Here is a 23736-nt window from a genome sequence, read left to right on the forward strand (position 1 = left end):
GTGCTAATATTTATCGATAGTTCGCCCACGCTGGTAACCAAATTGATGCAAAGTACCGCCGTGCCAGCTGCGACGACCACAATTAACGGAGCTAAGTATCATCGACATGTTGCCTAATTAACTTTGCCGTGCCGTGAGGTTTTAGGATTACACTGAGCAACTTTTACTATGGGTCCAACCCCGAAATTGCAAAAAAATATTTGGCTGTTTCATACATTTTGGCTGGTCCATTTTCTATGGGAGAATAATTTTTCGCGATTTCGTGGTTGGTCCCATAGTAAAAGTTGCTCAGTATAATCCCAAAACCTCCCTGGCAACGGGAATGCACTTATTTTTAGCCACCTTGTATATAAATTATAAACTGAAATAGATATAAACAACTTTGGGAACAAATCAAATTATTCTATTAAATATAATGGCATATAGTCGAGAAATTAGGACGGGTACCGCCGTGGCGAGGTAGCCTAGGGGTTCATGGCGTTAGCCGCGATAGCTAAAGACGCCAGTTCGAATCCGGCCTTCACCACTGGAGGGCTGTGGTGCCTGTGGTACACTGCATAGAACGCAGAACTCTGAACGCGGAACGCAGAACTCCAGACCGCTATCTGTGGGCGCGGGCTCTAAGTATAGAAATGTATATACAAACAACCCTTTGTCGTCACATTATTGCGTGTATCACGTTTAGACGTGACAAGCGATACAGTTAAACCGAGCGCTCCATCGGGATTTCTCGATCGAGTCCCATAGCAATAAGCTATGTTGTGTACACGTTGAGCACACGTCAGGCGGCACCACAATGCCTCGGGGATGCCTATTATTACTATTTTTAAAAATAACGTCGGCCGAATGGATATGACTGTGATGTATGTATACACGGTAGCTAAAAAATAAGTGCATTCCCGTTGCCAGGGAGGTTTTGGAATTATACTGAACAATTTTTACTATGGGACCAACCCCGAAATCGCGAAAAAAAATTGGCTTTGTATGGAGAACCGATCTTGCCGGAGCAAATAAATTTCAGTTTCTATATTAAATTTTTACACTTTTTAATCAAGGGCAAATGTCATGAATACACACGGAAACTAGAATATATTCGACCGTGTCCACCTTTAAAATTCACCTCCGTAAATTCATACTGGCTAAGCAAAAATGCAACACTTAGGCAACCGTGCACACTCAGTCACACACACAAATCGCATAGACACTTACATACATACATACACACGAACATTCATAAGACTTAGGTATAGGCTAATTTTAATTAAGTAATTTGATTGTTATTTGTATTTAAGCTTTCCCTTATTTATTTTTTACATTGTGTTTACTAGTCCATCTACTGGGCCTTACTGAAAATCAGCGTCGCGGAGTGTGCCATGTTGGCTCACACCGTGACACCAAGCTGAGTAAGGACCATTTAGCGCAACCTCATTCTGTTTAATTATTTCTAGTTTTAGTCTTGTTATGTTGTGCTAATAAATGCTTTTTCTTTCTTTCTTTCTTTCTATTCTAGACTCCAACCAAAACCTTAAAAGGTTAAACTTGGCGCGATAACAGTGGTGCACTAAAATTAAATGGCCAAGTGGTCAAAATGCATTCCATATATTTCCTAAAAAGCCTAGTCCGCATCGGTATCCGTTCAGCCAATGCCAATAGTCAGTAAATCAGGGGTTAATCCGGCCATTTGTTACAGCGATAAAACTGAATATATTCGCCTTATGAAGCTGAAGGCTTTATTAAAATCTATATATCTATTATTGATGGCGTGTTTGTCGGAACTGCGCGAAACGATTTCTATTAGGAGATTGTTACTTTCATATAATAATATTATTCCTCCATGACTCGGTCACATCACTAGGCGACGTCAAGTGCCGTTTTTGGCGTGGCGTGGCTATGCTATTTACTGGGTAAGTCGTATTATAACATAATGTTGTTTTTTTTAACCTTCTATTCATAGTTGAATTGTAATAAAGTTATACAATAAAGTAGAAGGGCAAAATAAAATAATGCAAATACAAACAAAGAAATATAGTTATTTATTAAAGAGTCTTTGATAAATTAAGTTTGGACGGCAAATGACGTCGGCGGCGTGAGTGGCACAAAATGTCGACGACGTGATTTACCGTCTTTGGCGGTCAAAAAGTTAGTTGGTTTTTATTGACACCCGAATTATCCGAATCTCTAATATAGTCATCTTTGTTTTATTCACTAGACGCACGCAGTGCTTCTTTTTTTATTTAACATGTATTAGAAGGTAGTAAAACAGCAATGACAAACACACGCAAACAAAAGATTTCTAAAGTTAATACCTTGTTATATCTGCTTATATACCTGTTTACCACCTGTGTACCTATAACTGTGTACAAAATTACAAATATAGAAGTTAAGTTAACAACCCATATTTTACTATGTCAAGTGTGAATAAATAATATAAGTATAGGTAGTAAACACATAAACATCATACCAGGTTTAGGTTAGTTCAGTCATTCATTTATAATTGATGATATTCGAAGACCTTATCTCATTGACGTAAGGACTAAAATGGTTTTAAAAAATGTGGCTTCGTTGTCACAATAGTTCATTCATTGATAGTAAGTAGGTACTATGTTGTCGTTACTTGTCCGATGTCCGCCGTAACTCGGAAAGGAAAATTTATTGATTAAACTGCAACTGGTAAGTGATGTGACGATAGAGTTATTTCTTTCCGTGTATAAGATGATAGTTTTTTCGTGGAAAATTGCTGCACGTCTTTTGCGAGGGGAGATAGTTTTAATATGTACTTATAAATTACTTAGTTTATGTTGATACCAATATTGACGTTATAATGTTCATATAGGCAACAGGAGACTTTTACGTATCGAATACCGACTTCAAGAGTGCTAAGATTTTATATTTTTGTCTTAAGACATGACACATGCAGGTGTGGTGAGTACACCTATAGATTCCGTAAGCCACTTCCGATTTAGGAATTGTGTAATTTGCAAGCATCTAATCTTCAATATTGAACGTTGTAAGTATATTGGATATTTAACCTACGCGAATAAAATGATATTTATAAAGTCCATGTCAAGCTTTCCCACGATACGTCAAAACGTCCAATCATAAAGAAGCCTTCCATTCGAAAGTCATCGAGTAGAATACTCTTGCACCTAGCAACAGTACGGCTTCAGTAACCGCAAGGAACCTGTTCCATCGGCCTATCTACAGCATTTGTCTTTTTTTGTCCACGCCGTGAAATGCGCGGCTACTTGGTTACTTGGTTTCTTACGATTTATTTATTTTTGGATCGAGGAACTTCAACCAATCGTATCTTAGGAAGTGTGCGTGTCTAGGTATACCGTGCACTAAACGAGATCTATTTTGTACGTCGCTTTTTAATTGCAACAATCATAATTATGGCACGAGTTTTATTTGAGTGTCGTGTTGACTGATGACGACGCCACATAAGGAATATGAGGATCTATAATCTCTTCTAATTTAGAGTTCAAAAGAAACAGATTATAATTTCCCCAAACCCTTCTCTGAAACCATCAAAGCCGAAGGACTTACTTTTAAAATGTAACGAGTTGATCCGGCGGAAACGGTTTCCGAACGTCTTTTTAAATTATCTATTTTCTGTCGCGTTAGGAATTAATGAACCCTTCGGGTGTATAATTAAGGTTAGCGTTTGCGTGACTAATAGAGGGTCGAGCATATTTGTAAGTTGGGGTGATAGCCGGAGAGTGTAAGTATGTCGTCGGGATTGTGCGCAGGAGTCGTGTCGTACGCCAATATCCGCCGGATACGGCAGTGACACCGGCGCGTGATTGTTCTAATTGAAACGGCGTGTCGATCAGCGCCGATTTGTTCGGAAGGGTGAGCCCACCTTAATAGCCTAAGCTGCTGATTTATGATTATTTTAGTTGTTGTCTAGTCACTACTGCCGGCCTAGCCAAGTTGACAATCGCTTGCGCTACGACTACGACAACGAAACGCTTTGTGTATCTCTATCACTCTTCCATATTAGTGCAACAGTGACAGTTGCGTTTCGTTCGCTACGGAGCGAAAGCGATTGGCATGTTGGCTACGCGGCCTGTATCGTAAAAGCTTCGATCCTACGTATGATCTCTTAAGTAAGGACGAGGGACTACTGGAGCTTTTATCATGCAGGTTAAAACTTTAACAAGGAAACTTTATGGAAATATATTTCAAATTCAAAGTCAAATAATCAAGCCTCGGTAACTTTCGGAAACGGAAGAAAAATCTTCTGTCTTTCAGCAGCCTGGCGCCTATTTATTTAATTTCACTACGCTGACAATTGACATCTGACACTGATAATTTCTTGTACATTTCTAAGTTATAATGTTGCTAATATTTACTATCACAATTGTATGTACCTATTGCTTAGTTAAACATAGAGCAATAGAAATAGTTGTACATCGTAAGTTATCGCAAACTTGGGCAAAGCTCGCCCACACTATCGGTCGCGATAAGATAAACCTATCTGTCATGTTCCGCGACTACCATTACGTTGTGCATTGTGTTTCCACGAATTTTCTGGAATTATGCATGTTAAACGAACATCTTTGTTTGGAATTTTAAATTTCTATGGAACTCGGACATAAATTAAATGTATTTATAAACGGATGGCTCTACAATATTGTTAAAGTGAGACCACGCTAAGTTTTCATGTCAAGTGCTACGTCAAGTCAAGCTTATAGGGATTTGTATGCATTCTTACTGCCAAGTTTGTGCAAAATTAGCGTGGCCAAAGTATATGTTTTAAACCAGGGACCGGCCCGCTATCCCTTATCGGGATTTTATAAGGGTATTGCATAAGGCTTAACTCACCATACCCTTTGCCAGACGAAACCCTTTGTTTTGGTTTTAAAAACCCTTATATAAAGCTACCACATTTGAGTAATCGGTAGCCCAAATACCCTTACAAAACCCTTATCATCCGCTCACCAACACCTTGCATATTGCTTATAAGGGTTAGCCTTATAAAGGACTTCCTTTTTAGCATATAAGCGTGCTAATTTAAGTCGTCTACCTTGTTCATAAAGCACACATTACTTCAAATGCGAGCGATCGTCGGCGGCGACGGCGGCGTTCTTTGACTAGGCACGTATTTTCTTTCCTTTTCATACACTACCGTAGATATATACTAATCCTGTCTCTTTCACGCAAAGGGAAACCTTTATAAAAAGCGCTTAAAGATAAGGGTAACCCTTATTAAGAGCTAGCCTTATTTTTGGTTAGCTTTTCGGTAAGGGTTAGTCAAAGGTAAGGGTATGAATGGGCTTGCAGTTCAAAAGGGAAAGTCTTTCAATGTGTTAGCCGTGTTTAAGTGTCGCCCATTGAAAGGGTTTTATCGCGGAAAGGGTTGTCCGGTCCCTGTTTTAAACTGTCTCGTCTACGAAGAAAATGCATGCAGGTGTTCTGTTTAATTGTGGGTACTCTACTCGGGACAAACCTTTTATTTTTTGATGAATTGAGAAAGTTTTAAATGTGTTAGGGCAATCTGAGTAACTTCTAAAGGCAAAAAAATAAAGTTACTTCGGTCACACCTGCACTTGACTATGTAACTCTGAAGCTTGCAATATGCTTAATATTTCGTATGTAAAAATAGAATAGTACATTGTGCAACGTTGGGGGGAAAGGGAAATATTGTACGAGAGTCTATATATTAACGACAGCCGCAGGCTGGAGCGAGTTAAAGACTCGAGTAGGAATATTCTTACCCCCGGAGTTACACACAATGCTTTTCATCACACTTGCAAAGAAAAAACTAAATTTTAAGCGAAATCATTCTTATACGGTGACATTTCAAACATTCGTCCGCCATTTTGAATTTTTTTAAAAAAATAATATTAACACATCAATAAGTAGTCATGAATTGGAACAAGTATAAATAAATTTTTTTTGGAAAAGTGACAAGCACTAGTTCGCGAAAAACAACTTTCCGCACGCTAAACAGCTACGTAAAGTAGCACTTTTTGAGCAACTGTATTAAAAAGTAACTTAAAGTTACCATATACCTACTGCATATTTTAAATATCCAAGCCTTATAAACGCATTTCTCGTCGACTTCCAGAAACATGGACCATGGACCAAAATCACACCCTCAGGGCAGTCTGCCAGTTGCCAACACGCGGTCGACAAATTGCTGGGGCACAGGCATTCAACGTATGTTAATGTACAGTCGGCAGAATTTATTCGGGAACCTTGTATTATTAACGACATGGAGAATTCATGCTATACTTAGATGTCACAAGCCGCCTAAACACTAGAGGTAGATGTACCTAGTAACGATTCGTTGAATTTAGCAAAAAGCTCGCCGATACATCCGTTAGCGTATTTATACTATAAAACGCATCCGTAAGCGTATCTATGGCTGATCTAAATATTTTAAAATATGTCTTACGATAGTTTAATTTCGGTCTATACTATACTATAGCTTTGGCAAGGCTGTATGTAGTCCCTTCAATTATCATGAAATTCCCGATTTTCACTTTAGCTTATCATATATCCAACTTACTTCGTGTCCCAAATAAAATATTAAGACACGAACGCGCCATAAAAAGTCACGGTTTTGATATTTTATCTGGTTGACACATCGCTTTCGAGCGAATAAATTGTTATTAAAAGCTATTCTCTTGTATTCTAGTGAGTACGTCAGAAGTTAAAAGTTAGATACTGTATTGGACTTCGCCGAGGTTTTCCTCAAAATTCAACTTAGGTATTTTATTCCAGGCACTAGGTGGTTTTTGGTTCATGAACCAACGAATTAATAATAGTTATTTGTTTTACAATTGGGCAAAGTTGTTGTTTAACCTCTCGTACTAAGATTAATAAAGCAAGTGAAATATGGTTCGAAAAATGGAATCTTGAGCGTTGCGAGGGTTTCAAGGCACGAGGATTAAACTAATTTTGCCACCGAGTGCAACACAAAATTGTTCACCACACCAACACAAGGAAAATACTAACCAAAATATCAAACAAAATCAAAGCAATTCGATTCAAAATGAATGTTATTACACATATAATTTAAAAGTCAATTATACCAGCAAACATATGAAAACAACTCAAAATTTGCATTTGATTACTTTGCCTCACATGTGAATAAAATGCAACTTTCTTATCAGTTTTTGAACAATCAAGAGAGCCTTTACCACTCTGGTGTGGTGAAAAAACATGCTATTTACAAAACATTTATCGATCGCAAAATGTCCATCATTAATTTAGTGTCAGAGAGACACGAATTCATTTTATAACCATATCTTTAATTACGCGACAAAAAAGTCAAAACTAGAAAGATCATGCAGATCATTAAGTATATAAAAACTGTGCCAATATAAGGACGATGTTATACAATTTTTTTTATTGATATGTGCCTAACTATGTTGGTCCACAGAGCCAACGCGCACGTAAATATGATTTAAGTAATATTTGAACCGGTTGAACTCTGCCAAGTTACTGATGTGCCCACGTTTCGAAAATTGCTGAAAATGTCCACATGGAAAAATTTCGGAAACATTTCATGAAGAAATCGAAATTTCTATTTCCATAATGAGTTTCCCTTATTTCTTCTGAAATTTCCCTGAACATTTTGGAAACTTTACGCGACAGAAAAAAATACTATATTTGTAGGTAGACGTATGTATGAGATGTGGGTAGGGCAGGTAATGAATAAACAGTCTTAGCAATGCACTCGTTGTCTCAATACATCATCCTGCCCAAATCAGTACTTTACATGGCGCCGACTGTACCGCCATAAGGTTCCCGACCTACAGAACTTGAACCTGGCAACAGCAACAGCCTCACGCGATATCGCATGCTCCTTAATGTCTTCTGCGTCGCGTGGCGGCTAATCGATTCGTTTATGCACTGGCATAGTGAAAGCTTTCCAGGTAGTTCAGGTACTGCTCTCATATTGCCACAGATATCATCACTACACCTTATAAAACAAAGTCCCCGCGCCGCGTCTGACGGAACGGATTTTCATGCGGTTTTCACCTATCAATAGAGTGATTCTTGAGGAAGGTTCAGGTGTATGATTTGTTAAGGTTTTGTGTAACCCGTGCTAAGCCGGGGCGGGTCGCTAGTTGTGTCTATAAGGTAAAGAAAGCGACTTATATCCGCCACATGTGGTTCAATATTCGAGTGCCACTCATAAGGGAATTTACCCTATCATAGGTACTAAAATTTTAGCGTCGTCAGACGTGTGACTAATAAAAAAATATATAAATACATTCAATTGAGCTTTGCGATTACATTTTTAAATATCGATCCATTTTTACACTGAGACCGTATCACTTCCAATAAACTATGGAACTACTGAGTTGTAAACGTTTTGTGTAACAAATTACTTACATTTTGGAGACTTAGTTGATAAAGTGATAAATGTTAGGATAAAAGCATTACTATGCATTATCTATTGCACTATTAAGTATATCATTATAAATTATAGGATACCCGGAAATATATTTATAGAATATTAAATCAATGATACAATATGACACTGGCAATAGATTGACAAGTAGTCACGTTCATCCAACGTTCATCTACAAGCATGATTGACGAGTTTATATTATGAATATTGAAAGCAAACTTATTATAGTCTGGCAAACCCAGCATTTTGTCAGTAAATAAGACCAAAAAAATCTATACTCATCCCTTTCTTTTGGGAACATAGGACAAAGACAGTATAATTCTCTCTGTCTATGTTTGTAATCAGGTAGTCCCTGGCCAAACTAGACTAGCAATGGCTTGGAGGACATAACCAAACGGAGACGCCTTGTCTGTAATTTTCTGTGCAAAAAAGTCTGCCGATTTTTGCGGGGGAGGGGAACTTCAACGTAACGTATACGTAACGAAAAAAAGCCATGTCAGATAAACGTCAGTCCATACATTGTGTATGACCATTGGCCGACTATTTTCGACAGAGGGGGACGCCTGTTAATGGCTACTCCGTTTAGTTATATCCTCTAAGAGCAATGGCTATGTTTGAGTGCAAGAAACCTCCTTGGGCTGCGACATGTTGTTTTTAAATGTCATGCTAAATAATGTCATCCTATATTGACATAAATTGCGAGTATTCATAATACACAAGCTTTTTACTTTAATTATTTATTGACTAGCTAAAAGGACGAAACATGGCTAAAAGATTTACCAAACCCTCCATTAATTGGATAGAATTAGAAAAACTAGTACCACCTGAACAGAAAGGCAACTACTTGGCTTTCAAGGCAAAAACTGATGCCTATTTTAGGAGGTAAAGTGATGCAATCCTCAGTGAATGCGAAAGTATTCCTCTTGGTAATCATAACGTAGCAAATAATGAGGTTTTAGGTGGATCTATAAGTAATAGTTTGTGGTTGAATGATGCATTAACAACTAAATTTTTGGATCACGTGGTTTTCATAAATTATCTAAGTATGTCCAACAATACAGTTAATGCCGTATGTTATGTAGTTGATCCAAATTTTTGCTTCAAAGTCAACTATGGGCATGCTTTGGGTGATGATAAAAAAATCTACACTTTACTCCATAGAGTGCAAGCAAATCCACCCGAGCCACCCAAAATCGATTGGGCGGAATACCAGAAACTCTGCCCGCTGCCGGGCCTCGTGGAACAGATGAAGTCTTCCTACGAGGCTTACAAAGTGCCCGTCCCGGCGGACAGCCTGACGGGTGCCATTGACAAGCAGTGGGAGGGCTTACAGCCAGAGATAAAGGCGTACGTCGCTGAACGCCAGAAGGAAATCGACTTGTAAGAAACTAGTTACATATTTGCCCTAGAAATTGATTACCTTGCCTGAAATGATACATTAGCCGCTTATGAGTAGAAGTTTCTCAGAAAACAGTTTTTTTGTTCTATGATGTTTCCAAACATTTTTATTTAAAGGTTTAGGTACTTATTCCTTAGTCTTGCGCTTGCGACTTTATTAATAGCTCTTGGATATTTATTACACATAGTTTACATAAGAGAAGATATCAGTATCTTTTAGCCAAAGCAGTGGAGGCGAGTCAAAGAAACTTGTATGACAAAGCGTAGTTGATTTTTATTGCTTTTTTGCGTTACCTAGGAAAATATATTCTCAATTCCCTAAAATTAGGTGGCTTGGGAATCGAGGTATATGGACGTCTCGCCACTGTTAATTAGCATAAAGTTTATTAAACTTACTAGATCAGATCAGGTACCTATTTCATTTCACAAAGTGACAAAATGACAGGCGACAGTTTACAAAGATAATTCGGTAAACATTATAATATATACTTGTCCACTATCTTTCTGTCTTGTCAGGTGTCATGGTTAGGAAATAGGCACAGATGTAAACACGGCTTCTGTGCGCAACAAAATGTTCTAGTAACAAATATTCAACTTGCTACAAATACCCGTTTAATGGTGGATTAATTAGTAGGCCCCGCCAACACTGGCCGGACCTAGTCTGAGATCGCTTGACGAGTCGAGACGAGACTGCATAATTAATTACATTCTTGTAAAAGTAGAAATAGCAGGAACTAAACGCGATTTAATGAAGTCTAAACTTCCTAAACTTTAAACGATCCATTGTTGTAATTTTGGTGACCTCCTAGAAATAACTCGTCAGTTCAAAAACTATGGTCTAAAAATTAATAACAGCGTATTTCAACAGGGCCACAAAGGGTATAAACTACATTAACTCTCTACCAAAGTTCGACGTGATGACCATGGAGATGGTCTACGACATGTACCCCGGCATCGCGCTGGACCCGGTTAACCGGCCGACCTTCTGGCCGCATACGCCGGACGAACAGCCGGGATATAGGACTCCGGAGCAGCGGGACTTCAGACATTGGGATGTATTTACTCCAAAAAAGTAGGATTGGCTCTCATTCGGTGTGTATTGTGTTTTCATGTTTAATTGAAACGAGTGGAGAATATAGAGATATGCTTGCAGACGAGAGAGCAAAAAGCAAATTTTAAATGAGTTTAGAAAATTAGATCACTCCCCTCGTATCATGTTTTTAAAATGTTTAGTGTTGTTGTCTTAAATTTTTTTTTAATAAACTCACGTCACTAAATTGAATTTAAACTTGTCTTTATTATAAAATAATTCATGTTTTCTGCATCTGCCGTACTTCCCTTACCCGTCCTCCACTTTTTGCGATTTTGCTCTGAGAAGATTTTCAGTAAACCAAAGAATTAGGTGCGTAACAAGTTTCAGGTTTTACGACAGTAGTGTGCTTGCGGAGAAAAAAAAATAACAATGAAAATTGCCGACCAGTAGCGCAGTAGTCCAAACAAACGTTTGATTTATTGTCTATGGCTGTGGCACACAGAAAAGGGCTGAATAAGTCTATATTTAGTTCACGTTCAGGGTCGCGGGGACGGCGAGCTGTGCTAAATTATGATTGATGCTGGGATTGAATTGCAGTGAGATTAATTTCTAAGATTTGTTATAATGTCAAAAAGCCATTCCTAACTAATTGCAGACTTGAACAGTATGTAATGCAAGTTAAATTAGGAGCAACGTCAATTGTACTTTGTTGAAACCTTTGATTTTGACTTCTCTTTAGCTTTGAGTTTGCTATCTTTCACCAAAGACAGGCAAAGACGATTTATAAAGACATTAAAATAGATGCTTATTTCAAAGTGGTTATTAATGTAAATGCACGTAACGTAATTTTTTCGTTTTTGCATAATTATTTTTATTCCCTGATCAGGGATTATAGTGTAATTCTGTACAAACTGGCAATGAGAGCTTAGCAGTCCAGAATAGATGCAAACTGGATGAATACAAACTTAATGTGGATATTTCACGAGCAATGATCCCTGTGAGTGGACGATGCGTACTTGCAGTGCCAGACGCGGTTCCGAGAAAACTGTTTCTTAACTCGACTCAACACAGTACAAGTGTCTTGTCTTGTACCTACCATGTAAGTAGTAAATGTATTTCAATTCCAGTTTACACCACAGATGGGATTAGTCATTGAGGGTTATAGAAAGTCTTTATTAAACAGATAGGTAATCGTAAATACCTAAAGACATTACAGATATAAGCATGTCTATTAATGCTTGCTTGACAGAATATTTGAAGTATGGACGGTATAGAATGTACTGACGGTATATAATGTGTAGCTTCTAAAGTATCATGAAAAGCTTTGACAACAGTAAGCTTCCATGAGGTTTTTTTGAAAGGGGATATCTACACAAGTACAACGTAGGCCTATTAAGCACATTGTCCTTATACCAGATTTCTAGAAAATAGACAAAGATATTTTTTTCTTTCGAATTTCATCATCTGTAAGTAATTTTCCATCCGGTTTAAAGGATATTTTTAAAAATATCTCATCCTTTTCTTCAGAAGCTAGCGTCGACGCGGTTCAGATCCGTCGGCAACGCACGGACATCCGAGGCGACCGGAAGTGATTAGGGTTAGGGCCCAAGTCTAGGAATATGCATCTTTAGAACTTATTGTGAAGATTTCATAAGTTGACAAGCAATTAGATTGCATGCAACGGCAACGCTTTCATATACACTGATAGTATTTTTAAGTTGCATAGTTTTGTAGTTTGAGGAATATCAAAACCTGAAATCACCATTACTGTGTGTCGTTCTACTGATAATTATTATGGTTGCAAATGTTTTGGTGGCCTGGCCTGACTTTCATGGTGGAGCTTTGGTAGCTTGCCAAAGCGGAGACTGCTTGCAGCAACTTTGACTAAATCATTATCCCAACATTCGTTCTCAACGGACTTTACTTAACCCTATCAATTTTTGGGAACGTGATAATTACAATTACCATGTAGGCACGCGATTTGTTTACCAACAAGCCAATACTTTTTAACCATGTGCCTATGCAAATGTATTTAAATCTTTCCGGCGAGAGCGCGTTTTCACTTTTCCTATCGCGTTTTGTTGACACGATACATTGGTGCACATTCACACAAGTGCGTAGGCGTTTGTGACTCTGGTAGGGTGAGGGACCACCTGTTGCAGGCTGGCTATATTTAGCCCTCCCCTCCCTACCCTCGCCCATTCATAAACATAACTCGGTGACTAATGTGTGAAGCTGTTGAAATGCTAAGTTTAAAGCGAGTTAAACGCGACCACTGAGACTGGATTGCGGTCTATTCAGCATTGCTTTCATCCTTTAATATACCTACCTACAGAACAACGATCATGAACCCTATAGCTGCCATCAGTTGAGTTGCCAATTTTTCAATTTCAAATATTGTCATCACTATTGTAATCATACCTATGGTGTCTGCTGAAGAAACAAGGTCTTCGAAAGTTAACTGGCTCTTTGAAAAGTTTGAAATACCATTTTTTACCGTCTTTATTTGTGTTGTGTTCTATGTTCAAGAAAGTACTTAGAAATTGCTAGTTGCTTGTAACCCTACCGAAACTTGTAATTTTTCACGCTTTACTACATACAATTCCAACATCCACTCCATTCATTGGGAAATGTATATGTTTTCCATGTGATTGGCATTTATTTTCTATCCTTTACTGAACTTACACTTAGAACAAGCTTCACATTAACTGCAACGTTTTACGAGCAAATGCATCTAGTTTATTATCTGCATGCGAACTTTCTTATTGTAAATATTCACTGTGAACTAAACTTGAGCCTTTACACTAAAACAACATGTTTTACATTACCATAGCTTTTTCTCATTGCTGCATCGAAGTTGCTAGTTGCTTGATAGATTTGTTGTTGATATTGATTTACGTAGTTAGTTTGAAGGAGTTAGAGAGTAAAGAAACCTACCTACATACTTACTTATAGATTCTTTGGATGCACGCGTTCACGTTTGGCAGTCGCGCGTCGTAACCATTACCTTGGCCTAAACCGTGATAGCTATGCTACCAAACAGAACCCACAAGTCATATTTTTATACAAGTGTTATAGTAAGATACGACATTTTGGCATTTGACGACAGTGTGACACCCACTAACTATGCATTAATATACGCCACACGACCCAAGGCGTTGGATATCTGATATTATTCTAATATTGCCGTTTGTTAACCTCACACACATAAGTATTATTAATTTTGTGCTATCATTTTCATTTAAATATAGTGGGCAGGTAGCGCTTAAACAAATAACGCCTCATTTAACCGAATTTTACCTAAAATAATTTCATCTCTTGAGACAATAGACCTTTTATTGTAAATTGGTTAAATTGACAAGTAGGTTATTTTTCCTTATATGGGTTAGACTAATACAATAGAAAAATTAGGAGACCTCCTATCGAAACGGGCATGGCATGACGCTAGTAGAGAAAATACGAGTAAGCTACAAAAACCGGACAAGTGCGAGTCGGACTCGCGCACCGAGGGTTCCGTACTTTTTAGTATTTGTTGTTATAGCGGCAACAGAAATACATCATCTGTGAAAATTTCAACTGTCTAGCTATCACGGTTCATGAGATACAGCCTGGTGAAGTGGTGACAGACAGACGGACAAAGGAGTCTTAGTAATAGAGCCCCGTTTTTACCCTTTGGATACGGAACTCTAAAAAAACGGGAAAGACGAGATCGGATTGAAATTACATAGGTATTTATTTTGGTAAACCCAATGTATGAATTTCATAGTGAGTCCTGTTATTTTCGAATTAAATTCAAATGTAAAACCTGATAACTCAGGGTGTTATATATATGTCAGTGTATATAGACTGGTTATATAGTTAATTGCATAGATACGAGTTGGATACAGTGATATATTAATATTTATCAGAGTCGACGACCCCGCGCTTGGGTCGGCGCGATGCATATGTTTAGGTGGCTGTATATTATTTGATAATGAAGTTAGGTATATGGGATCTGAAAATTACCTATGGTTTTCTTTATTGCAACTAACACAACTACACGGTGTTTGGGAAAGTTATTAACAGCCACCTATAAGGTAAAGCCGGGTATTAATGTTTGCTAGTTTATTTATTCTGGCAAATTGAAAAAAGTTAAGACTTAATAATTGGAGCCCAACTACATATAGGACGCTGATGGTCGTCACTCGTCAGGAGGATACAGTCGAAAATACACCACTTTTAAAAATATGTTTATATACTAGACTTATATTGACCGGGATATAGAACGTGATTACCCGATATTTCGACGCAGTTACAATCAATATAAGTCTAGTGAAACTAACCGTGAATCATTCAAAACTCATGTTTATATACCTTTAAATTTATCACATCTTTTCATACAGCACGCGCATTTAGTACAATTACCTGCTAAGCGCTAGTGTGAACGGCTAACATGAGTAACAGGGATTAGGCAAGTTTGGTGTTGATCGCCACTAATTAATTCATAATTAAAAATTCTGGTGCGCCTGCGCTCATGACGGCTCCTACCAATTACCCTGCCCACGCGCGTCAAACAATAATCAACTCTATTTTTACCGACATTGGGTGGAAAATTATAATATTTATGTTCAGCTGAATGAAGGGCAAGCGACAGTTGTTTTATTTTGTACTATATTTAGTACTTGGACTGAATTGTTACTGTGCCAGCTTGGTCGGGCGATGTTTCGATTAACGTGCTGGCTGCGAGCGACGATGCAACTTTCTTTTGTTATTATATTCCAAACAATAACAATAACGAGTTATAATATTAAAAGGACAAGGCTTTTCAGAACAAACAATTGGCAAGAGAGTGAAGGATGTAGATTCGTAAGCAGGCGAAGCTATCGTGCCAAAAATATAGTTAAGATAGGTACCGTAAGAGTAAAGAGTGTCGAGATGAAAATGTCATTGTTGATACAGTAGACGTTGAGAACAGCCCTTTGGTATCCAATAATCCATACTCTAGAACCTAGAGTATGGATACCAAGAGTATGGATACCTAGAGTCTGGGTACCACAAGCAGAACAGGACATAATTATTCAGTAAATTTTGTTTAATCGGACTTTAACAAGATGCTTGTAATTGGCTATAAGGTCGAAGAAGATTATATTTTAATAAAAATAATTATATAGGTAACTATGTTGGCCGGTTGGCCACCCTAAAGACATTTTGAAAAAAATATTTTTAGGTCCGGTTATTCTTACCTACCCAGGTGAATATCCTAGTATTTTACTAAGGTAGGTATTGGTTAGGTTAGGTTCTTGACTTTTAAAATCTATTTTCCTTAAAACTTAAACAACCTAAATTTTTTTTTCATTACATAGGTATAAAAGGAATAAAATTCAGATAAAAGGAATCGAAAAGAATTCTTCCTGACACAAGAGAGCATCCTTATTTTCCATTCGGCATCCTATATTCCGGCGTATATTTAATGTGAACCGATTCGGATATCATTGTTAAATAGCACCCTCCCACTCGCATTTTATACACGTTTGTTTCCAATAATGTGATATTCGCAGCGAGAAAGTGTTCCGTCGGGAAGCGACTACCTGCTAGGGATCAGTCCCGAGTCCCGATCCCGTTGCGTGCAAGGTGTACACCAGGACCAAGCTAAAATGCATCCTTTTAACTCCTTATGCTCTTTAAATAAAGCTTCATTTACCATGAATTACCTGCCAATTTTGTGTTTCACCGATAAGCACTGGCTGTAAGGTTGCCACGCGTTTTGCGCGTTTATGGTACGCCATAAATCTTGTATGGTTACTTTGGTAATGTTAAGAGGTGCTGTAAATTAAATAAAGACAATTGAAGTGAGATTATAGAATGTTGTTTAACTTCAACAATGATTGCGGAGCTAACAGGAGCCACTTCAGAATAATTTTGGATGCATTATTTAGTACTTTTTTCTGAAGTTGCATACCGTGTGTTGAGACTGGTTTAGGTCATAACTTATAAATACTGTCTCGTGCCCAAATTAAAAGTTAAGGACACTTGACCATAATTTTCTATGTATTGGCAAATAGGGATTCAGTGTATGGGCAATATCAAAATAAGCATCTCAATCTCCTTAGGTATGACTCAGTACAAAACTCCCTGGATAGGTATCTTACGTACCATGGAAGTACTCATAAATACACAGCAAAGCTACATGTCTTAGCATGGTGGCAACCCTACTCAGCACAAAGACGATCGAATGTCTAACTCACACAGCGCAACAGATGTCACCCCCCACCCCACCCACCCCTGTCGCATCCAATAGTGCACGAACCTCGGAGACTAGCTTGAAGTTTCATCGTCAGATGTTGATCGACAGTTTTTTTTTTCGATTTATGTTACAAAATGAGGACGCCTTTGGGGCTCGGCATAATGTGGCGTATAAATTAACTTGATATCTACAGCGGTTTATCCGAAAACTGGATGTTCTGATGCCCATGTTTATGAATTTAATTTGATAATGTTGGTATGGATTATGGACCTGTCTAGCGTTTTAGGTAGGTTAGATAGGTATGTAAGTATGTTAGATATAAGTTTTTAAGTTACCTAATTTGACGAACGACGAATTTGTCTACCTATCTACTATATGTATAATTAGTTGGTAAAAGAAAGTTATAACTTATACCCACATAAAGTTATTAGCTGTTAATTTTTTTTCATAACATTTACATATATTATTATAGCTATGTATTGAACATGCCACATGCCTCGCCCGCAGCCGGCAGAGCCTTGAGTGATAACGCACAGATAGATGTCTGATAAAACGTTTAGGGCATTCATACCTACCTACTAATATAAACACTGATATCAGATTCTGTGTCTTCTTTAGTCACGTTATGAAATTCTGTGCCGGTAATATTTGAGGACAACTTATAAGAAAAAGTTGCTGTTAAAACTGCTAGTAAACCTAATAGTTGCTCTTAATATATAGGTATGTACCTATTAATAAATGTGATATCATTGTTGTAGTCATTCTCAATTGATAAGGATTATGGATTTTACCTCGAAAGACTTCAGAATTACATAAACATGAAGATCCCATGTTCTCATTCGGACTATTTTACCTTTCTAGGCCTTGAGGAGCCATAGCCATCTTGAGATAAATGTTTCATTACGATATTTAATTCATAATTCATATCACAAAAAAGATAAAACCTGATGATCGAGACATTTGGTCACCAACTGCTACGATTATGATTCAGCAGAGATAATGACGTTAATTTACAGATAATGCGCAATTTATTGTACAAATGCGTGTGGGGTTCCAAGAAAAGATTTTTACGATAGGTATATGTATTATTCTTTGTCATCTAATCAATCAACATTTGTTTTGTGGCCCTTTGATTTTCCTGAAATTGCTGAATTTTACTGCGGGAAACCGGGGATAGGTTATTACCTACCCCCGGCCCTATACTTACTATGACTAGCAACAGTTCTTTGTAGTTATTTAATTTAGTGAAAAGAATCCAACTTAAAAAAATAAAATGTATGAGATCAGTGATTTTCTACGTTATCGGTACCCGACCCGAAAGATTAAAGAAACATATTATATATACTCCGACCACGCTAACTTCGCAATGATTTGGCAGTAACAATGCATACATAATATCCCAGATTATTGCCACTTGACAGGAAAACTTGGCGTGGTCAGACTACCGTTCTCGTCCTTTATCAATAGGGTTGAACACAAGCTGAACAAATTAGTGCATCATACCGTTCTGTTGAACTGTAACTCACGTTTATAAGCTTCAGGTGTTACGCGGACTGTTATAGGTTATAGGTCTGAAACTTTAAACGAAAAACGAAGTATAATGCAGTTAATACAGTTACGGCGTTTTTCATCTAAACCGCAATACAATGGTATTATGGAAAACCGCTTATCGCGCACCGACCTATTCCAAACGTATATCTCAAAAAATTCTATTTCACGTGCCAAAATGTAGCTATATTACCTACTCGTACAGTAGATGTAATCGTGGCTAATACTGTTATTCCCATTGTAAACATAGCGCATCGTCTAAACATAACCAGAGTTAATGTTTTCTCTAAATCACGCAATAGTAGTTACGAATTACGGGGTCACAACTTATACTGGTGGTTTGAGGCGAAATGCTTAGTAGTGCCGGGAATAACAGCACAGATTTATAGTTTCGAATTGCACGAGTTTCGTAATACTAAATTATACGTGCTATATTGCTGTGGGTTTTGTTCTCGTGATCTGTCAGTTTATTTTGCAAAGTAAACATTGATCGGTGCTTGCAAGCGTAAATGTCAATAGGCCTAGATTAGTGTGCGTCAGACAAAAGTTTGATGTTAGGTTAGGCTTGTTATAGGATCTGCGTACACTTAGCGAAAATGAATCCGTCTGTTATTTAATATCTAATCATTATTTATAAAGAGTATTGTATTGTATTTCGTGCCTATCATGTCTGTGATCTGATGATCTCATTCATATCGTTTCTTTAAAGTTTGTGTCGAGGTCTACAGCTCGCCTGATGGTAAGGTTACCCTATGGATACTATTAGGCTTGCTCATTCCCTGCTTTTAAAACCTGTACCTACATGCCTTTTTTTTTTTAATCCCACACTACTGTAGGGTAGGTATACTAGGCATACGCTGTTCATTTCACAGCCGGAGTGTTGACTGGAGTCAATTCCTCTGAAACGGCACAATGCGATCATAGGTGCCAAGGTGTTATTCCTCACACCTACACGAATATGCTCAAATATGTATTTCTATCTTAGAAAATAAAAAGACTAATTGGCTTACGACGGCTCTTTCTCCGAGTCTTCGGATTATGGAATTGTCGGGTATGGCTCACAAAGTCAAATTTCGGGTGTACGTATTAAGTAGCTTCAATCATGCGTCTTTAGTTTTAAACCAAAAGAAAGGGCTGCAACAATCTCGCTGCGTTCTTAGTTTTCGGGTTGGAACCTAACACAAGCCTCATTCAGTTACAGGAACCCACGACCCTGAGATTAAGATTCTCATGCTCTACCGACTGAGGCTTGGGTTAGTTTCCAACCCGAAAACTAAGAACGCACGATTGTTGCAGCCCTTTCTGTCGGGCACAGATGCTGGGAATAGGGTTTTTATATAAATCATTGCCATTTGTCCCCGCATCATATATGGCTGCGGTTACGTGGGGCGGGGAAATGGAAATACACCAAATTTCGTCATGAAGACGCGACACAGTGGAGCGGAGTTGTACGTGTATAGGACGCCGAACTAATACGAAAATCCTTATGCCGCCTAAGATCCAGGTCGTTCAGGTCCCCATTTTTTACAAACAATCACCAGTTAGATCAAAATTCCGACCGGCCGCACGCAACGCCGTCTCTTCAGTTCAGACACGACGTGTGTGTGGCCCTCTCCTTACGATGCAAAACCACGCCGCAACATATATAAATTTGATTGACTTTACCAAAAGGAGGCCATGTATATTCTTCTAAACATGGCATTAATTCAGAATTTCAGAACTACGCCACATCGGACACGCACTTGAGTTTTCAACGAAAATGTAAAGCTGTCAGCAGGTGCATATTTTTTACATTTGCTCCCATTTTCTGTTGACATGCATAAGGAGGCGTCTCAGGCGACAGGCCCAGTTTTTTGCATGTTTTAGTACAACATTTGGTTGTGTTTTGACATCTTCGGCGCATTTTAAGAATGCTTTAAATCTGAAAGTCTTTATAGGTTCATAGCCTTGAAAACACCAAACACACTTGCAAAGCAGTGATATGACACCACTTGTAGCACAAGACCTACAGGTGGGTAAATACTACAAATACCTACCTAGCCGATTAGAACTTTTTAAACGGCGCCTAGAAAACAGTAGATTGGTACAGGAAAATGGTCTCTTAATTTTATCACTATTCATATTTTCAACGTTGATATCAGTAAATTCAATTACTCATTATTGGAAAATGTATATCTAAAAGTAGGCACCAAATTCGCTAGGCGCTATTAGTGAGTGCTACGATTTTGGAGCTATCTTTCTTTATCTTTTGTATTTAAATAACACAAGTAGTTTCCACACCAATAATAAGATAGACAGATAAAAGTCTAAGGTATTTCTGATTACATATTCATATTCTCTTTCTTCATAAAATAATAAAATATTATAATGTTATTAATGTTAAATGTCATTGTTCTACTTACTATGTTTTAGTAGTGTACCGTAAAATGGGGTGAGTAGGTTTCGCGGGGAGAGTTGAGTTATGAATGGGGAGAGAAGGTTTGAAAGGGGGGTGAGATGGGTTTTTAGGGCTATTGTTACAAACATAATGTATTCCAATTTAAAATGGAGCTATCGTAATACTCATAATACAAACGTCCGGAACACTTATTATTGTACCATTCAGTTTGCATATGTAAAAATAAAATGTTATCGAGGTTTGAATGTCAGTTTCGCTCCTACTCACCCCATTTTACGGTACCTAGGTAAGGTTGGGCCAATATTAAACGAAAATTTTGCTTTTTTCTGACTTTAATAATGAGGGACGACTACCTCTGGGACCTTTAATACTAACTATGGGGTGACCTACATTATGCGGGAGGTACCGTATGTATACTATGTATAACTTGTATAAGTATCTCGTGAGCTACGCGAATAATGTACATTATTCGCGTAGCTCACGAGATACTTATACAAGTTATAGTAGTACCTAGGTAACGTAAGTTCTTAATTATTTATTATTATTTTTAGCGTAGGTAGCCATTTCGTCGCGTGACTAGGTTTGACTAATGCGTATGCTTAATTTAGATGTTTGTTATAATTATTTTATCTCTCGGGTATCTACGGTGAGATAAGTGATAAGTCCATCTACCTAGTCAGACATATCAAATTATAACATTACGTCATTTTGTCTTTGATATTGTTTAGACAGGGTTAAGTAGATTACGATGAAACCACGTTTATTCTTTACAACACCTAGGAAGAACATCGCTTTAGAAGAACCGGTATGGGTGCGATGTCTGGTTTCGTATATTTGTATCGTGTTTAAGGATCCAATTATGCTGGATGATCTCAGAGTAGATATTAAAATGGTTGTGAATATTGAGGATGATTTGAACTCTTTAGTGACGTTCCAAAGCTTAAGGGCAGGCCACACCGGCTGCGTGTGCGTGCGGTAAAATGTTGGAGCCGCGCACGCACACGTCACGCAAGTGGCTTGTCGTCTCTCATAAGGAACTGTATATTACAACGCGCACGTGCACTGCACGTCTATGCACACGCACCCGGTGTGCACAGGCCTTAATGGTCATACACGCTTGTTAACTCTATATATAACAAGCTCTTGATAATCATTTGCCCTTATCCGTCATTTTTCATCTGTGTTTGTTAGAAAGGGACAAAATTTAACGAAGGTTTGCTAAGTTTTATGAATAAGGGGGTACCGTAAAATGGGGTGAGTAGAAGCAAAACTGACATTCAAACCTCGATAACATTTTATTTTTAGATATGCAAACTGAATGGTGTATATAATAATAATAATAAGTGTTCCGGACGTTTGCATTTTAGTTTTTTATTTTATTTTGGGTAGTTCCATTTCATAACTGACGATAAACAGGAATAACCACCTCACCCCGTAGTCCCTCGTGATTGGGGTGAGATGGGTTTTCATACAAAGGTGATTTTGGAAGATTGTTGGATCGATTTTTTATTATTATGACTATTACTATAGCTCCATTTTAAATTGGAATACATTATTTTTGTAGTAGAAGCCCTAAAAACCCATCTCACCCCCCTTTCAAACCTTCTCTCCCCATTCATAACCCAACTCTCCCCGCGAAACCTACTCACCCCATTTTACGGTAAATGTTACAAGATCCAGTTTGACTGAATATTGATTGTGCATAGGTAGTTTAATATGAATCTATGTGTTAATCTACAGGTACGAGGGTAAAGCTCGGTTTTCAGGTTTTGCTTTCAGTTTTAGGTGAATTAAATAGCAAAGTAGTAGGTACTCTACTCTCTCTCTCTCGGTAGTAGGTAATTAGGTATCGACTTGTTCTAGTCCTATCTAGAAGATATCTATCTACCTTACATAGGTAACTGTAGGTTAATCGTCATGGTAAGTAATTTATTTTTCATTTCTCATGCTCTGAAAGAGGGCCATTGTTGTTCTAAAAGGTGCGCAGAAAATGATACGTGTCTGCACTAGAGCATTTTACGTTCGAAGTACGATATTTTTAATTTTTTTACGATAAGCAATTGAAATTTGAGTTTAAATGGATTTGTTATACAATTTCCATTGTGATACTTGACTCTCCATTCCATAAATAACGATACTTTTGCCTGAATTTTTAATTGAAAGTTCCCTCAATAAATACTATAAAAATGTATTATTCGTCATGTTTTTGAAAAAACACATGCATTTTACTTTCCTCGTATTCGAAATGAAAAGTAGAGTGTTAAACTCGGGTGAAAGGCATCATTTCTGCCTCGGACTATTGGCGCTCTCACTGCGTTCGAGCGCCAAGACACCTCGGCAGAAATGAGTGCCTTTCATCCCTTGGTTAACAATCTACTAATTCGTCATGTTTTTGAAAAAACACATGCATTTTACTTTCCTCGTATTCGAAATGAAAAGTAGAGTGTTAAACTCGGGTGAAAGGCATCATTTCTGCCTCGGACTATTGGCGCTCTCACTGCGTTCGAGCGCCAAGACACCTCGGCAGAAATGAGTGCCTTTCATCCCTTGGTTAACAATCTACTATTTCACTACACAGCTGGTAAAGCTGGCTCTCTTGATTGTTCAAAAACTAATAAGAAAGTTGCATGTGAGGCAAAGTAATCAAATGCAAATTTTGAGTTGTTTTCTTATGTTTGCTGGTAGAAATGACTTTTAAATGATGATTTTGAATGGTAATTAATAATAAATACCTACCATTCATTTTGAATTCGATTTGCTTTAAT

General features: G+C 37.8%; 2 protein-coding genes across 3 annotated transcripts in view; one reads left to right on the forward strand and one right to left on the reverse strand.

The window, feature by feature from the left end:
• LOC134748301 (ETS-like protein pointed) overlaps window positions 1-23736 on the reverse strand; it is a 166084-nt gene that overhangs the window by 140870 nt on the left and 1478 nt on the right. The gene's annotated exons all lie outside the window — the stretch shown is intronic.
• LOC134748403 (ATP synthase subunit d, mitochondrial-like) lies at window positions 9055-10896 on the forward strand. Its single transcript, XM_063683185.1, has 3 exons — window positions 9055-9253; window positions 9533-9751; window positions 10638-10896. Exons 1-3 carry the CDS (start codon window positions 9135-9137, stop codon window positions 10843-10845), a joined length of 546 nt encoding a protein of 181 aa, XP_063539255.1. The 5' UTR covers window positions 9055-9134; the 3' UTR covers window positions 10846-10896.

This window comes from Cydia strobilella, chromosome 16, assembly GCF_947568885.1.
Source record: "Cydia strobilella chromosome 16, ilCydStro3.1, whole genome shotgun sequence".
NCBI classification, from domain to species: domain Eukaryota; kingdom Metazoa; phylum Arthropoda; class Insecta; order Lepidoptera; family Tortricidae; genus Cydia; species Cydia strobilella.

Bases quoted from the DNA above. Each gene is read 5' to 3' on its own strand.
- LOC134748403 (XM_063683185.1), top strand. From the start codon at position 9,135: ATGGCTAAAAGATTTACCAAACCCTCCATTAATTGGATAGAATTAGAA. The intron at 9,254-9,532 runs GTAAAGTGATGC...TTTACTCCATAG, and splicing joins ACTGATGCCTATTTTAGGAG to AGTGCAAGCAAATCCACCCG. The intron at 9,752-10,637 runs GTAAGAAACTAG...GTATTTCAACAG, and splicing joins CGCCAGAAGGAAATCGACTT to GGCCACAAAGGGTATAAACT.